The 19,015-nt window shown below is 35.5% G+C and overlaps 1 protein-coding gene across 3 annotated transcripts in view; it reads left to right on the top strand.

The window, feature by feature from the left end:
• The first annotated feature begins 2,654 nt into the window (after positions 1 to 2,654).
• Positions 2,655 to 19,015, top strand: part of LOC144438315 (core-binding factor subunit beta-like) — a 45,931-nt gene continuing 29,570 nt past the window's right edge. The window contains exons 1-6 of one of the 3 annotated variants that reach the window (XM_078127380.1): positions 2,664 to 2,858; positions 3,062 to 3,148; positions 3,352 to 3,471; positions 9,367 to 9,483; positions 12,169 to 12,288; positions 12,748 to 15,280. In XM_078127380.1, the coding sequence (XP_077983506.1) occupies positions 2,691 to 2,858; positions 3,062 to 3,148; positions 3,352 to 3,471; positions 9,367 to 9,483; positions 12,169 to 12,288; positions 12,748 to 12,756 (621 nt within the window). In that variant the 5' untranslated portion in view covers positions 2,664 to 2,690 and the 3' untranslated portion in view covers positions 12,757 to 15,280. Of the gene's footprint in view, positions 2,859 to 3,061; positions 3,149 to 3,351; positions 3,472 to 9,366; positions 9,484 to 12,168; positions 12,289 to 12,747; positions 15,281 to 19,015 lie in introns of those variants that run through there. The other 2 variants (XM_078127378.1, XM_078127379.1) reach the window with 2 other exon arrangements.

Genomic DNA, 19,015 nt, shown 5'->3' on the forward strand with positions numbered 1-19,015 from the left:
TACGTGCGCCCATCTGTAATGAGTGGGCGTAGGGCCTTTGTACCGCAATGCTTGCGCTTTTTATGATTTGATCGTACATTGAAACTTAACAGCTATGTGCCAATGTGTACTGTTTTAATCTTCCCCTTTCCCTAATATTTCGACTGTGTACCAATCACAAAGAGATAGAAGGGAACACCGCATTGATTTTGAGTCGAGTCATGAAAACAAGTACATCGAGAACGATGACGTTGCACCTCCGCTAAGCACTGTTCAGATTGAATAAAAGCGAATTTAATACTTACGAATAGTTATATTTTATGAAATAACACATAATCTTACAATTTCTTCCCACTCAACCTCTTACTTGGTGAGTAAATTTCCCATTAAAATTGATTATGAATGTTAAATGATAATATTATAACAACGCTATTACGTGGTGAATATGTTCAGACGACCTTTGAATTTCAGTAAGGTCTCTGAATTAATGACATCGAAATATTTATTGCGATTTCAGTGTCGAAATTATGTTGTTTTTATCCATGGTACCCGAGTTCGACGAAAGAAACCGAACGTTTTCCGAGAACGACAGTAGTACCTGTAGAGACACCTGTTGATTCCATTGAGTTTCTGTTTCATTTCGTCACTTTGACTTGTTCGTGTTCACTGCACAGCTCTGTATAGCACCTGTACGAAGAAAAACAACCGTTCTTGTTCACGTCACTGTTTCTTTCTGTCCCCTTATTCCCTTTTTTCCTTGTTTAGTTCAAATATATGATTTTAGAAATCCTGTGTTAGGTTAAGCACATTCTTTTGTTTCAGGTAACTGGGAGGCTTCTTTTGCAAAAAAGAAGCAAAATATTTGCACGCGTCGTCGCGTCCCTGTCACAGCTCGCATTCGGACACGCGTACGCGGCGTCCGAAACCACAGCCCAACGCCGAATGATAGACAGAAAGGCGAATATTAATAAACCTTTCAATTTTGTCTTTGGGCAAGCTGTCAAGCGAATCATAAATGAAATAAAACGCAGATACTAAATTCGATTGTGGTTAATGTGTGGGTGGATGTCTTTCCTCTGGTTAGTCATTGTGTTCCAAGCGCTTTTAACTTCCCATATGCTTTCATTCAAACTCTATTTTAATTTGTTATGCATGATTTGTCATTGTTTGACCTGACCGTTCCCCCTATAAACTCCGTTATACTGGAATTCAACAAGCTGAGTTTTTCTTTTTGGTCTCTTTTTGGTCTCATCAGGGATACAAAATAGGAGAAAACTGAAAACAAAACAAATATCATCGCAATATCGACGGGAACTGTGGACCATGATGTACACCTTGATGCAATTGTAATATTACAATGACGTCGTTGGCAGTACGAAGTTATTGTACGCAGTGATCTTGGAAAAATAAACAACCTGGTCTACATACGTGGATTTTTTTCTCGGGAAAAATATATGTATAAGCTCTTATTGTAGAGTCATCAGTATTCGCCACGCGTTATAATGTGAATATCTAACAGTGACTGGATATTCCTTAAAAATAAATAAACTTGGGGCAGATTACAATTGAATATTGATGTGTCTGTCAGGTGGTACTGAGACTCATAGCTCAAAGTGATAAATTTTAATGGCGTTTCCTATAAGTCGCCAATGCTCTGCTTCAAAGCTTTCAATGTAAAAACAGTAACGACCCTAACCCTTGTCAGAATCTGATTACCCCGTCCCAGTCCTCACGTCAATTTTTCAAATTAACACTTTTCCAGAGATATCATATTTATTAACTTGTTTTTGGTAATCATTTTTAAAATATCGCAGCGTGGTGTTTATTCGCGTATGAGTTTGTTGGTTTGAATTCGTATCTGGTTGAGAGAGATAGTCGGCACGTGCGCCTATTCAATAAACGAAATATAAATGTGGTCCATTAAGACACAACACAACTATTATTATTTTAACACTGTGATCTTACGGTAGTTAGGATTCTCCTCAAAAACGATGAACGATAGTTTCGTACGTGTGCCACCGATTTATCGTTGCTTGTCGACAAACGTGCGGGTACACGCATCCGGGTATACATTCCTACCTACAACCGAGCTAGATACCACGCCGCCCAACGCGTCGTGAGTTGTGGATCTTTTTCGCTCAGAGCTTCGTCCAAGATTTGTAAATATTTTTAACAACATAAAAATAGTAATATTACGCGACTGTCCCACGCACGTTGTTTATCATATCACACAGTTCTCTCGTGTTTGAAGACGCCAATACAGCAGGTAAAAGACGTGAATTAATTATCGATGAAGGCTTCTTTAATAAACCTGCCCCCACGCGTCAAATATTGCTTACTTGCAGGAGTTTTAGCGAATCATAACATGCTTGGTTATCGAAAAATGAAACCAATGAGCTTGCACTGTGGCTTGGGTGATTATCTTCCACGTGGAAATTAGAATAACAAATTAGCCCCACGCCTTTTATGGTGATGACTGTTTTCCGAGAACCACCGACAACTTGTTTACTGTTCGATAATCTTCGGAAACCAATCATAACAGTTGACGTCGATCCCGAACAGGCACCGAACAATACGAGTGGGAAGACTTCCTAATTAGGAAAGTATCGTAATAACGTGTCCTTGTTTATCTCGTTCGTTCAGCCAATCATGACGAGCCATGTGATTTCAGAGGCGGAGCCTAAATATTACATGAACTCGCGTTTGGATGAATGGACACTTTGACAGCCTGCGATGTCACTCTAGTAGTTCCCACACAACGCTCACCTAGTAGTGTTTTTATACGTTTTGAGGAGTACACCATGCCGAGGGTAGTACCGAACCAGAAGGAGAAATTTGAAAGCGACGAACTTTTCAGAAAACTCAGTCGCGAATGCGAGGTAGGTGTACGGTATACTGGATACTAGTTGGCGGTCAGTGATCGACTGTAGCGCTGAACGCTCGTAACCCGGAAGTAGCGTTCGATCGGTATTGGACTTGCACACTACACTGTGCAGTATTAGAAATAGAGTATTGATATTGGTGACCGAAACTATACTGCGACAAATATGCTGACGAGTCCAACCTTCGCTCTCGTTCGCAGGTCAGATATACGGGTTTCAGGGACAGATCACTCGAAGAAAGACAGGTGCGATTTCAAACGGGATGTAGGGAGGGACACTCGGAAATCGTAAGTATACGTTTCTTGTCGCATCTCCGTGCACGTTGCGTTGACACATTACGTTACATTAACGATAGTGAATCACATTTATTAAGCCATCCCCAATTTTATTAATCTCGTATCTTTTGAGTACCGTTATGTCAACAACAAATGTGCCCGCTATGTTTTTAATTTAGTATTTGTGTTTGTTTTTATTTTCCCCTTCTTGCCAGGCATTCATCGGAACGGGTACAAATTTACATTTACAGTTCGCAGCCAACGCTTGGAGCGATAATAAGGCTGACAAAATTCCAACCAAAGAATTTGTAGACTTCGATAAAGAAGCGGGGAAGGTAAGATTTTCATGGAAAGTGGGGCAAGGACCCAGTTTATCCTTCAGTGTTTTGTTTTCATTATTTTTTGGTAACGCGACTTCGAGAGGCGATGAACATGTAGTGTAGTTAGGATGGGTAAACACTTCTGACTACAGGGGCGGATGAACAACCACGGTGTGTGCAACGTGTATTGCCTACGATGTAATATTTTCTTGGATCGTCGATTGCACAAGACTTCGAGGGGTCAGTGCTTCCCTGTGGTATTTCAATCCGTACTCATATGACTGGTTACTGGTGCATGTCGTGATGAATTAGTATCGTTCATTTCCCACCAAATTCTTCAGCTCTTCATCCGACAGCGTTGATGAAGTGTGGGCGATGTATATAAAGTTACACACAGGTGTATTGGAGTTTGACACACAAAGTACCTAAAAAGTAGTACATGTCCGCGAGAACCAGCATATAACATTCTTGTCCACACCAAGTAAGTCATTGACCTTCAAAGACCAATTGTTGCCTTATTATTCATCGGGGAGGTATATATACCGAACATATATTTTTCCCCGGCCCAACCCACACGTTGAGTACGATTTGTCAGGGACGTCTGACCCACGTTGTGTAATTCATCCGTCTCTAGAACATTTAAAGATGCCAACTTCACTATCCTGTCGTGAATGGATCGAAATTATTGATCTCAACATTCCCTCTATCGATACAATTGACAGTGATCAATAATAGATAGATTGATGCCACCAATGATATTCCAAGTTGAATCTGTATATTGCACTCGACTGTTTGGCATTTCGTGTTCAGCAACAAATCGATTACTCAATACGTGTACATGTGAATGAATGAATAGGGAGCGGAGACGGACGTCCGGTCCGTATGATTTGTCGACCCGCACAGTAAACCTTATTGCTGTCGCTGGATTCCATTCCGCTCACCATTGTTTTCACGAATTCGGCAGTTGTTCTAGTTTTCGTTATTGATTCATTCTTTTACCCTTTACTTCAGCATTTTGTTAGAGAACAGCGATATAGAAGTTGTAAATGGTCTATTGGAAAACAATCATGGCGTTCAAAAATTGACTCATTGCTGGTGGCACAGCGCCAATATTTCCCCTGTTCTAGCGTCTGACACTACTCCAACCCTGCCATGAACTACATATTTCATTATTACATAAGTAATTTATGTCTTGAAAGTCGTTAAAACCCATCTACTTGACGTAATCTGCGGGCGCTGAGGATGTCGGTACCCTTTCGCTGTCGCGAGCAATTTCGCTTACACAACTCAGAACTATGTCAGTCGTTGCCTCACGGTGACATGGCCTCTTCAGCGACCCACATTCCTGGAAACAATTTGAATCATTTATGATAATAAACAGTTATGAACATTTAATTAAGGTATCTCTTCCCCCTCTATTTGTTTCGTACGTTCATTAATGCCAAATACTGCGAGACATGGTGGGAGAAAAATGATTGTATACGAAGGAGATAGCAGAGCTGTCACATCCCCTGACTAATAAGTATGGCGGCCAAAAAACACCATCCATCCCTATTTGAACAGCGTTGACATTCTGGAAATTGTCCAAAAAGTTGCGTATTTGCTTCTCGAATTTCCGCTTGTAATAAACTGTAGCTGAGTTTAATTTGAACCTTGTACATCCAAATGTACGAAACGACAGAGCAAGATTACGAAAGTGTCCATATACCATAGTAAGCTATAGCCGGGGTCGTCAATTCGAGACTTAAATGACCGGCCCCGCGGTTGTATCAAAATGATCGACGTATACATAAATCTCAACTACGATGTTCAATTGTTGTTCATAGAAAGAAAACAAGCCATTGAATTATCCTTACAGTGAAATAATAAAATATTTCGTATATACATGTTGTGAAAACTGTTCAGAGTTTCTCAAATACATTACTATAATATTAGACGTACGTGCCGTGCCATTCTAAGACTATCGTAATAAATAATGCAGGAAACGACTTTGAGTCATTGTACATGGTATAAGACGTTGTAATTGGAATACAATAGACTCATAAACTAGTTACCTTCAAGTAATAGCATCTGTGAACGTAGGTTTCCTTGGTTATGCTACAGAAAGTTATTATTGGAATCGATCCCCACTAGCGACAACAGAAATAATGGCCGGAGATACCGATTACGATAGGGTATGCTATTGGGAGAATTGTTACAATGGCCCGAGATGTGCAGCTCTATCGTAGTCTGTGGCGATTGCAAGATTCGAATGTACTCAAAGAGTTTGACCATTTAATTTTCATAGTTTCAAGTGTTTTTTCAACAATACTTCTCAGCAAATCGACTTCTGATGTTTTGTTATTGTATTTTTACAAAAAAATATGAGTACTTTTGATGTTACATGTATAGCTAAGAATTTTGAAGCCCAGCAACAAGAAGGAGGAAAGGAAAGTTAAAATTATCAAAACATCTAACAGGTATCGTCATGAAAGAAATGATTTAAAAATCCCCCGAAAAATAAGTTGCAATATTAAAAACACTTTAATGTGATATAGGTGACAGATTTATAGTTTTGCCAGCAGTAGACAACATCCAAAGAATAGCAACGAAAATATAAAGTTTGCTTCCTATATATACCTTGGTTGAAAGAAGGACATTTTAGTTATTGTCACAACTGTCAATATATCCGCAGCCTAAACTAACCGACTTGTGTCTGTTCATAGCAATATACCCAACGGCACTTAGTACCCGAGCTCGGTTTGTTTCCGATTACGACGATCTGTTTTCGTCTAATTTTGTGTTTTAATAGTCATAGAAACAAGAAATCAAACAGAATTACACTTTCATGTAGACTTTCCTCTTCGACATATTCGTTAAAATAATAAGTAATTTGATAGTATTGAATTTCTCGACCAGAGAAATCGCAGACCTAAGTTTTATTTTAGTCACATTTCTATTATTTAATTATGTGAAAAGATCGTTCGTCGAAATCGGAAAAGAAAACCCCCGTCGGATTGTAAGTGCCTGTCGGAGCATGTACAGTCTCCCCAATGGGGCTGACATGACAACCCTGTCATGGACTACACGGAAGCTTGAACATTCTGTAAGGTATAGGAGAAAAACCTTTTTTCAAAAAGTTTGATTCCCATCAAAAATTGGTTTACGACTCATCATTTGACAAAAAATCCTATTATGCGAGTCTAGTACGGAGTATTTTTTATTTCATAAAGTAGAGACGAAGTATATCTTTTAGTCTTATTTCTCATCTTCCTTGGGGTTAGAACTCATCCTTGAGAGTAGAAAAGAAAGTCACATACACATATCAAACGTATATTAGTACACCAAAGTCAAATACAAAGTATGTGATACTGTGAGGAGGTTATAGCTATAGATATAGGTGTACAAAAAACTATTGTGCGAACGACACACGATATCGATATTACGAAGAATATTTCCAGAGGCTTGGGCCTCGAAGGGTGTGTAACTTTTGTACACACCTTCAAGTTGGTACGTGTATATTTATGGTCCTATCCTTAAATAGACGTGATTGCTTGAGCTCTAACTTAAAAAAGATAGAAAAGCAATAATCAGGAAAATATAAAACATGATTTCTTGGTGGCCAAAATCACATATTTCAGAATGCGAACGAGCACAAATAAAGTTTAGTGAGAATCCAGCTATATCAAAATGTATATAAAGCGTTCGTACCTCGAGCGAATACTGTCTATCTCTTGTTTCTGTACCGTTCAAAGGGGTCTTTTTTAAAAGATTACTCACAAACACCTACCAGAATCAAAAAAATAATAAAGAAACACATTTTATATCAAATGGAAGGGATGAAAACTGGACCTGTGTTGGTTCATAACGAATCTCAGTAGCACAGGACATCTACCGTACCGTAGGTGTAGGGATAGTCAACTCCGAGAAAGGAAAACTCGAAAGCAATCATTGCTACTGGTTAAATGATTAAAAACATATTTTTACTAAGTTGCAATAAGTACATGAAGTATCCATTTCACAAAACTATACGTTATATTGACATCGATCACCTGTACAGTTTAGGAGAGAGCGAGAGTTAACATTTAAATGGTGAAGTTGACTCTGAACGCGTGTAGATATATATTTATGGAAACTGCCTAGAAAACTGCTCTATAACGTTGTCTCCAGTTTCGTAAGTTATTGTCAGCGTGGTTTGGGATTGGTGCCCGATGTTTTAATATACATATTTTTCATGTATGAAAAAGCGATGACAAATGTGTCTTGAAACCCGAATCTCGCGGAAAGGCACTTCTCGGTGAACAGAGAATGATATAGCACCAAGAACGACTGAGCTACCGACGAAAGCGAGCAATGAAATCACGAGAATTTTAACACCGAATCGACCATAAAGAAATTTAGGAGTTATTGCAAAAACTTATCGATGTCATTTTTGTTGTTTTGAAAATGAAAAAATAAGCAGTCTTCAGCATTAAATCCTACTAGAAATAAACCAAAAAAACGTTTCGACACGGAACACGTCAAGTCCTAAAACCCGACGTCGCACTTTTGGTAGTCTGTACACTAGCTTTGAAACGTAACATGTTCGAGTGTGTAAAACATTGATTCGTAATTTTTGATCGAGTTAATGAATCGAAGTAACACAAAACATATAACTGTTATGTTATGATGTACCCGTTTAATAAAGACTGTCGAGGAAGAACGGTTTAGGAATCCTACTACAAAATAACGTAGTACAGTTATTTACAATGACAACGGTATGCTTTTAGTACAGTGAAAAAACAACAGTCCGCACTGCAGTGTTATGGCATTTATAGGAGCCACCACGACGTAGTCGACGCGATAACCAACGAAAATATGCCTTTGCCTTGACACGACTATGAATGCTAGTGACAAAAATATCATAACATGTTATTAAAAATCGAAATTATATAAAGAATGCCCCGTTTGTTTGAAAATCGGAACCTTGACACAAGATTTACCTACTGTTGGCAATGAGGTGCTCGATCTGGAAAAATGCGGTTCGACTTCGAGTCATTGAAACGGGTTTTAGGCTGACAGGATGTGGTCGGACAGGAAAAGAAGTGCATTTGTTCACTGCCAAAAAGTTATTTGCGAAAAGAAAACCCACACCCTTAGCTTCTTTAAATATGACAGTATACCATTGTAAAACAATCTGGGGTTTGAAGTGCCAAAGTTTCTCTTTTTTTGTGCAAGAAATACATCGTCGGAGAGGACGAAAACGTTGATTCGTATAGCCCGATGAAGTAGTGATCTGTCGGCGGCTAAAGTACATGTAGACCACCAAAATGTCGAAAGTAATTTCTCAAGTCAGATTATTCGTGTACGAGTAATTTTCAAATAAGTAATGTCTTAGCAGGATGACGTCGGACAGAACTTGAACTCGCCCAGACAAATGTACAATATAAAGGTTTTTGAAGATGACTAAGACAACTTTTGCATGTACAGGAAAATGTGTTTATACTTATTTCCGACACATTTGTGTCTGCAAATAGGCTATCATTTTTTTCTTAGCTTTGGCACACCCATGACTTGTAAAAGTATTGTTTTGTAGAATATCTGTGTAACTATGTAACTAAATGACCAATTACTTGTTAGCTAATGAAGTAAATAAATGGAGATACCATAAACTAGGTGAAAAGGAGAAAAGTTGAAACAATTCTGATCAGATTGAACTCTTATTCTGATTACGATAAATTTAAGAAATAAATAGCTATTTTGAAAATAACTATGGATCTGGTCCCAAGAATACAGTTTTCTCTTTTGAAAAAATAGAATTTAAAAGTGATGAATTCATGACAGATATATAGTTGTATCTCAATTAAAACAGGGAGTATAACTTCATGAATTATGAAATGGTAGTGAAATAGTGGTGCAATTATTGATTTATATTTAATATTTCATTTATAGGTTCACTTGAGATCACAGTTTATACTCAATGGAGTATGTGTTGTATACAGAGGATGGATGGATTTAGACCGACTTGACGGTGTAGGCTGTCTTGAATTCGATGTTGAAAGAGCACAGGTGAGTGGATATTTACAAGTAAACTATCTTATCACTGAATTTTTATAGTTTGATTTGTTGAAAACTAGTAGACTTACGATTGTAATTTCAACACAAACTGTGATCGATCCAAATGTTAAAATTGCGATTTCTTTGGAGTAAAATGTATTTTCTGCAAATTTTGTAAAATTTGTGAATTGCCACCAGTGAGTTCTGATATTGAAAATGGATCCAAAATGTATGAGTGTTCAGAATATACAGAGTTTAGGCAGTGATGCTTGGGTTTGAATGGTGACAGGGTGAGAAACCAGACAAATAGTATGTGTAGGAATTTGTAAAGTCCAAGGTCACGAATTCACTCATGGTAAATCATGCTGAAGGGAAATCCATTCTTTAGTTACAATTTAAATTCTCTCTCCTTTTCAATCATTACAACACCTTAGTCCAAGACAGATCGATCTTTGTCAGCATTTGAAGTGAATTTGCCATTAAAACTCTCGACGATGAGTTGGAATTGTTGAAAAGGTCTTTCCAGTGTAGAGATAGTTTACTTAAATGTGTCCCCAAAAAATGTGTAAAGAAACTGTTCATTTATGCAAATATATTTCAGTGTCTTAAACTGTCAATCAAAAATATATCAGGAACTATAAAACACTATTCTCACATTTAATGTCACAATGAAATTACATGGGTATTGTAAAAAAATGGACTTTCATGTTGTTCACTAATAACCTTCAATCTCAGATCTCAAAATTTATATTTGCAAGATTTTTTTAAGCAAATCCTTTCAAAAATCAAATTTCATATTCCAAAAATCAAATTGCAGATATTAAAACTTTGATATTGTAGTTCATTGATTCAGTAGCCATGTTTGTTACTGAAATCAACTCTCACTAGGCCACACGGAAAAACTCAAATTTCCATTTTTATAAATCAAGATGTAGTACATTCTTGTATTTCATATTGATATATAGTGTTCTTCAGCATGTCTTTTTAAAGAAAAAAACCCAAATTAAGTCGACCTATGTTTATAAAATCTGTCATCAAAAGTCATACCTTTTAGAATAAGTCTTAAATTGTAATCATTCGTATTCATTTAGACATATATGTCACTACTTCTACTCATCATCTTCATCTCTGTGACGTCAGTGAATTGGAAACATTCGATGTTTCATTTCTTAAAATAATGCATAGGTTCATTTCTAACAAAATGTATTTTTGAGTAATATATGAAGATTTGATTATTTAGACAACTTCAGATTATAAATATGATGGAACAATGATTTGTTAGGGATGAAGAAGTCATGATATTTGTTTTAAACATTTTCAGTAAGCAAATTGCGTAGTGTCGGTTTACGTTTCTGGAGGATGTTGTTAAGCTTAAACTTGACAATCTCAGGATTAGACATACTGTAAAGTCATAATTTATGCATTTTAACCACACATTGTAGATTGCTTGAAAAAAAATATTAATAATTTGCTGAAAGCTAAATGGCTTAACCATGAGATTTGAGACCATTGTGGGGAGGGGCGTGTGAGACAAGGAACAGTTTTAATATTTGAAGACGCGTACAAGCTATGGCCACCTTAGCGATATGTACACACATTGTATGCTAATTGGGATGTATTCTGTAGTACTCTAAACAATAAGCAAGGTTGATTTTATGACTAATCTATTCATCACTAGCAGTACATCCAAAACAAAAGATGACCTTAACAGCATTCAATGCTTTGGAATTTTTGGGAGCACAATTTGAGTAGTTCTTTGGGGAAATGGCTTTAATCTATTTTTTTCAAGTCTGTAGTCATTTATAAAGATTTTCCCAATTAACAGATATTGTAATGACTAATCATTCAGTGTGTCACACAGAAATGGTGAACAATGATCCGTTTATGTGTTTTAGTATCTTGTTCGTCTTTTCCACTTCTGAAGCTAGAGTTAGGCATCTGCCATTTTGTCACTTTTGGAAAAAATAATTTGAATTGGAATAATGAGAATCAATCATTTGCATATCAATGAATCTACAATTCTGAGAGACTCTTTAGTCTATAAAAAATATGAAGCATTTGGATTCATATTTCTACAAATGTAGAAAACTAATGATAGATGAACGTCGAAAATGATCGATACAGGTTCATTATCTCTGTTGATCTTTATTTCTCTGTTTATACTTTGAGATAACATAGATATGCAATAATTATTCAATGTAGAATTCTCAGAAACATAAATAACAGATGATAGATGTCTGTGCAGTTGTTAAATTTGAATTTGAGTTTGATGACAATTGAAATAGGTTGGCAGCCATATTGGATTATTGACTTAAAAGGACAGGTCACCATCACTTTTGCCATATTTCTTGTATTGCTTATATACGAATTACCAAATTAATATTCATCCTGTTTTATTTCCAGTATTGCTCATTTAAACTTAGCAAATTAACTATTCGTAATATCTTATTTTGTTTTTTATTCATATAAAACTTACCAGATTAATTATTTTTATTTTATTTCTTCTTTTTGTGAATATCAAACTTACCAAATTATGTATTCGCCAAATTTTATTTCTTAACTTCTCAAATTAACCATTTGATGTAGAGGGATTAAAATTTCTTAATCAAGAATGATGGAGGTTTATTTGTTTTTTCTTTAGTTCACTGTCATTTTATGAAAATACATTTGGTGATTTTCCTATGTTTGTATCCAAAGGTTGAAGATGCGAACATGAGGGAAGCATTGGAGCAAACACAGAGGAGACTTCGAGAATTTGAAGAAAGGCAAAGAATACACAGAGAAGAACTGGAAAGGAGGGCAGAAGCTGAGGCGGAAGTAAGTTACTCATTTCCCGAAAGAAAAGGATAATATTTTTGTCCAGAAAAGTTTCCAAATGAAAGTTGTAGAATTCACAAGTGGTTGTAAGGATTTTGTGATAGCTTGTGAATAGTGCAGATTTCAACCTGGATTATTATAGTAGTTAAGGCATATGCCTGACGGCTTTATAAACACTCTGTTGTCGCATCACATCCAGGTCTATCCGACAGCTTTACGAGCACAGGGCTGTAGCATATCCAGGGTTTTCTATAGAGAATTCCTACCAACCAGGGTGATTTGAATGTCAAAGTATTCATTATTCTTACACCAGGGTACGATTTAGAAATCGTTTAATCATTTATTCAATTTGTCTTTGTTGATGTATCTTTATTTTGTCACTGGCTTGATTTTCTTTCTAAAGTTGTACATTTTGATTTGTTTTTTTTTTATTTGATTTCCGTTTTCTTTTCTCAACAGGTAGGGTAATTTTACGCAATTAAATATAAACTAGATGAGAGTACAAGTTTAGATATTTCATTGTTTGTAATCAAGTATCTTTCAGTATTTGAAGTCATAAATGGCTGTTGAAATGTTGATTTTTGATCAAGTGAGCAGCCTTATCGTTTTGAGTACTTTTACGTGTCCTTCAGTACTTCCTGCATTGGTTGAGGTTCTTTTGAATGACAAGATATTTATTATCATCTTAAATCACGCCTTTGTTGGACACACAAGTTGGTGCCTTCAAATTCAAACTTGGATCTTGTCATTTGTAGAGCTCAAAGGAACAATAGGAAAATCACGGATGTTTGGTTACCGTGACAACAATGCTAATCTGCGATAAATGTTCATTATAGACATTGCGAATTGTCTTTTTAGTTGTTGTTGTTGTTGTTGTTGTTGTTGAAAATTTAAACTTCTTTGTTGTATACTAGTTTTGTAAGTCACTATTTTGTAAATATAAGAAGATAAAATGCTATAGATGTAACTGGTGTCTTTTTTGTGTAAGAAAGTGTAGAGTTTTATATTTTGGGGTTCAGATTGACAAACATCATGATTCCAAGCACAAAAAAAACTATCACCGACGACTACCAACCACTGAGACTTGCAAGCCGTGCCTGCCCTATTACTGACATTTTTAGCTACATTCGCGCAAAAGATCATAGCTCGGTGTCTTTTAAAATCATTGCTTCATGTTTATCGAATTCTTAAAATCTCCATGCACCGACTGTTCTGATGTAAAGAATGATGTAATATGAATGAGTTATGCTGATAAATCTGAGATTTGTTATGAAATATCACATTGTGAATAATCATTGTGCGTGATATATGACAAAAACCAACAAATCAGTCGTTTTTGTTGAAAGTAAATGTTGTTCAACAGTATTTGTCACCAATTTACTATTCTGTTAGAAAGTGTTTTTGCAAATATATTATGTTCTAAATGATTAATAACTAGACTGCATAATGAAGGTGTTGTAAATTTCACTTTGAATGAAATATGACTGAGGTACATAAACTGCATCGTGGTATAATCAAAGCGATATACCCAATGACATTGTGTACAATTGCATCATGGGAAATGTATGTGTTATAACGACCACACTTGCCTACATTATTGAAGCATGAAGAAAGCAATCAAATCACACTATTGAACTTCATGTTGATGCTATTGACCCTTCCTAACTGATGTGTACTCATTTTTTTGGAGGTGGGGGATGCATGGACTTGGCATGTTTGTATATATGTTGATAGTTCAGTTAAATAAGTCTGTGAACGAACACACATAAACCATTTGTTAGATTGTGTATATGTGTCTGTTTTGCCACACCCTGTGATATGAGTGCTGCATATTTTATGAAAAATATTGTTTATGTAGTCAATTTCCATGGTAACATGGAACATCAACAACACTTCTAACACATAGGTATAATATACTAATTTGAGTTTTTAAATGGCCCATTGATAAAGTCTAACCGTAGTTGTTAGTTTTGGATTCATGTCAAATATAGTTATCATTGGACCACCAGTTTACCATGTCAAAGGTCAGAGGTGAGAGGTCAATGGTTTTATGGTGGTAAAACTACTGTTTTGGTGAGTACCATCTGCCTAATAGTTTTTGTTTGTGTTGGTGAAGTTCGCTTTAATTTGTCTGCTGTAAATGAGCACAAAATTACTTGAATCTTTGATGGGTTTCACACTTTAATGAACTGTTCCAAAAAGTTTGAATTGAATTCGAATTATTGATTATGTAATTGTCAAAACATCGCCATTGTCGGTTGCCATTTTCACATTTTTTTCATGGCAGAATTATTTTAACTTTTTTGTGATGATTTCATATTTTTAGCTTGTGAGATCCCAGAAAATGGTTTCAAGTTTGTCCTTAAAAAACTTTCAGAAATATTACAAAGCATATAGCAATTGATAACCATGACAACGGTACAAAACTTTACATAGGCTGTCTCAAATGTATAATAAAAGCTTTGATGGAAATGAAAGCACACAGAAATAAAAAATTGGATTTAGAATTCACAGTTTTTTTCATCCGTATTCCTTACATACAGGGAATAATTTCCATGAATTTGTGATTTGGGATCACACAGGGATGGATAATGTGATTTGTTTTAAACCAGCACATTAACACAAGTAGCAGAGTGGACTGCTTTATTCTGCTGTCACTACTACTATGTTACATCAAAGTAGACTGCACTTTGTGGATTACTTTACCTGCAAATCACAGTTCTTAAAGTCTCTCCTAACTTTGATGTATGAAATTTTGTTCTTTGTCCTTTTGAAATAATGAAATAGAATTTGGAGGTCCACCATTTTGTTTGCAAGGAAATCAGCAAACGTTTATTTTCCTGTACAGTTAAGTTTATTAAAATGTAATCATTTTAGAATTCGGCAGCCACATTGGATTTTAAAATGACTACATTAAAAAATTTTAAGAATTGTAAAAATTTGTATTGTGATCCCAGTTACTGATTTTAAATGCGAACTGGTTGGAGTTTTCTTGAACTAAGTAACAGCTAAAGTTTAGAGAGTTCATTTCTGAGATGCATTTTACGTTAAACAAGCTATTGGATTATCATTCATATCGTTCATAAAACAAAAATAAATGAAGATTCAGTTTCTCAAAAATTTACTGATATTGCAAAATAGTCAATTGAAAACAATTCATATTGTTTAAAAATTGATATGAAAATGTTAACTTTTTATCAAAACTTACAAAATTTCAGCAATACATATAATTCAGACAATTACAAACAGAAAACAATGTTTGGTTTATCTTGGTACAGAGTGTTTTTTCACAAAATGAATAATAAAACATTTGAATTTTCTGTTCTTGAGCTTCATATAATAATGTTTTGTAAGTAAACATTCAAACTTTTGGATTCTTATTAGTCTTAAAAACTTTCTCCAAACACTGTTTTTGCTTAATAACGATCCACTATAGTTCACTTCTTAGAAATTTTGAGAAATTTTGGACCTGCATTATCATTGCTATGGGGTATAAAGAGACATACTGGCAGTTTAGGGAAGGATAGACACCTGAGGGAAGGGTTTGCAAACAAACAAATAATTAGCATCTTTATATTGTTCATTTGAATGATGTGTCCTTTCATTTCACCAGTAAAGTCGTCTAAAGTTTTCCTGAGGAACTTTGTCTGGTTCAAACTTCCGGAACCTGTATTGAGCTTTTGATGTGCGTCACGGGACTTGTGTATATCCCTCGCAGCTACGGGTAGGCACCTGTTAGTCCTGTTTACGAAATTTTACCTGTTTTAAGTTGTTAGTTGTCCACCTGCCCACCCACACATACCCCCCACATATTTTCACTCCATCAAAAGAAATGTTGTTAATGCGTCCAAAAGGAGAAAGGAAGTTGTTAAGTCATAGGAAGCTAACAGTTATAGGCCAATCCCTGGGTTGAGTTGTGTCTATTGTTTTCAGGTTTATGTCATTTATAACCTCCAAACAATTGCTTGGAAGAGAGCCCGGACTATTCACTTTGTGAAATTGCATTGTAGTACAAGGTTTTGTTAGACTTTTTCTCAAAACAAAAATTACAATCGTGAGCAGGTCAAAGTAGATAACGTGTATGTTGTAAAATTGATAGAAAGTTTTATTTCTCATATAGTCACTATTCATATATACATTTGATGAGAGTACTGGTAGAACACAAGACAACCATAAACAGCTCAAAGTCATGTTATCAAATGAATACAACATTAATTTTTCATGGCATCCCCAATGATATTATTTTGATGGGAATTTTCTTTCTGTCCATAAAAGTCTATTGTTTTCTCCACGAGCACATAGAATGTAGAATTGGTAAATTTATCAAACAAACATGAAAATTCGAATAGCTCTACAAAACGTAACTCAAAATTCTGACTACCTTTGGTTGTGGTAACAGGGCTGAACTCAGTTCAGCTTTAGGTCAAACTAAGTCTTACATTTATGCTTGTTATGTCCTTGTCTATTTAATACATCTGTCAGAAAGAAAACAAAATACATTCTTTCAGTACTTTCATCTAAATAATAATAATAATATTGTGGATTTCTAGTAAGTTTTTATCATGTCGAATTGTTTTTTGACAGAAATGTGGGCTAGCATGTGATTTGTATGTCAGAAGTCACACAAACTAAATGGCACAAGCTGAGTTTATTAGCATTTTACTGACATGAAAATACCTACATAAAACCATGAATAAACTGTATACAATGCATGCCTTGTATGATAGTACAGTTGACATTATCAGTACAATTGATTGCATCTACAGGATTTCTTTGAAATTTTATACGTATAATGAACTACGTCATCGAATCATATTATACGTCATCGGATTGTATATAAGTTATATCTTGATACCAGGTTTAAGTTCAGTCAATTGCAATCGATGGTTAAGTATGTTTTAGTAAGTAGTAGCAAAGACTATGCCCCCAAAATGTCTAAACTTAATTTGTGCCCGTCTCATTTACTTGAATCTCTGGAATATTCATTACTGATTTCATTTGAGTAAAGGAGCTAAGGTTTAGTGAATATCCCTAAATTTTTCCACCAAGGTCCCTTTGTGATCGTGATTAAAATGTGAAACATTGAAAATTTTAACCAATTTCTAGCAGGGATGTAGATAAGTATAGTCAGTAGCCATTAAAAACCTAACCTACTTTTCTCCCACATTTCAACATCTTACCAACTGCTTGAAGTAATTCTTCATGAATTTGTATTGTAGGTTTCCACCTAGTTTTTGAGATATTGGACTAAAACAACTTAGCTACACCCTGCATAAGTTTGTAACCACCACCAAAAATAACGGCTTTATGTGTTGTATCTTGGTCGCTTATTTTCACCTGTTATCTGTATCCTACAACCGCCCCCCCCCCCCATAAAATACTGACTGTCCAGAAATCAGCAAATACTTTACCCCCCCCCCCCCCACCCTTTGTTATTCCCGTCTATAGATTAATCCAACGCATGATATAGTAGAAAATATGTTTATTTTTCAATCCCCCTCCCCCTCCCCCCACCTCCTCTTTTACAAGAGTTCTAAAATGTTACAAAACAGTGAATGTACAAGACACTGTAAATTGTACCAAGTTTTGCTCTTTCTTGTAGCAGGTTTTGTGAAAATCAGTTAATATCCCTGAAAAAAGTATAACAGGATTTTTTTATAGTGTGGCTGTGATGGAACTTGTGCCGATTTTAGATACAGCATGGAAATTAAACAGAAATTTTTAAAAGTGTGGCTCCGATAGAACATATTTCCGATTTGTTGAGATAGAAGCTAAAATTGAGACTGTGCCCTCATTATGAGGTGAGAGAAGAGTTCATCCTACCGACATACCGAGGTGACAATATAATTATAGGTTGTGGTGATATAAACTTATAGAACTGATCATCAACCAATCAAAAATATGCCAAGTATGCTTTATTCACCCAAATATTGAGTCATCATGGTCGCATAATCTATCAAAAAAAGAAAAAAAAAAAAAAAAAAGTTAACCTTTTGGATGTTAGTAATTATCAAAGAATTCCTCCATTTCTGTCAATGAAAAGCAGAGGCATTCTTTCCCCCTTTACATATTCCAGATGCATTGTGGTTAAATGAAAAAATTTGAACTCAGGTTTGGTATGACTTGTCCTTTACAAATCAACATTCATACCCAGTGAGGTAGTCACTACTGGCAGACAAAAATAGACATGTAATATTTTTACTAAAATGTTACTTGAGCTTTTTTTGAAACCACAATTATTCATCTGCTTTTACTCTCCCCCCCCCCCCTCCTACAAATCAAACAACACTCTTCCGTTTTAAAGTAATTTGAACTTCAGAACTAAAATGACTAAAGCCAATACTATTGATTACTCTATTACCAAGTTCATCTGAAAACTTTGACAAAAGTTGAATGAACTTCAAAAGAGAAACAATATTTAACGGAATGTCTTTTTGATCAGGGGGTAGTTAATCACAGATAATGTTTCAGGAATGTGTGTGGGCGTACTTTCATTCATGGTGCATTGTTTCAGTTATAGTCTTTCCTTTTCATATAATGAATGGCCAAGTTCACTGACCCTTCCGAGTCAAACCCTGGCTAACAATCACTCAAATAAGGAGCAATTTCAACAGCTTTTGATGTCAAAGGATTTTTTTTTTAAAGTACCTGATTATAATACTAATTGTTGGTGACAATAATTAGAGTTGTTTGATCTCTAATAGAGTCAATGAAGGTTTTGAAAGAA

Source organism: Glandiceps talaboti, chromosome 7, assembly GCF_964340395.1.
Source record: "Glandiceps talaboti chromosome 7, keGlaTala1.1, whole genome shotgun sequence".
NCBI lineage: Eukaryota > Metazoa > Hemichordata > Enteropneusta > Spengelidae > Glandiceps > Glandiceps talaboti.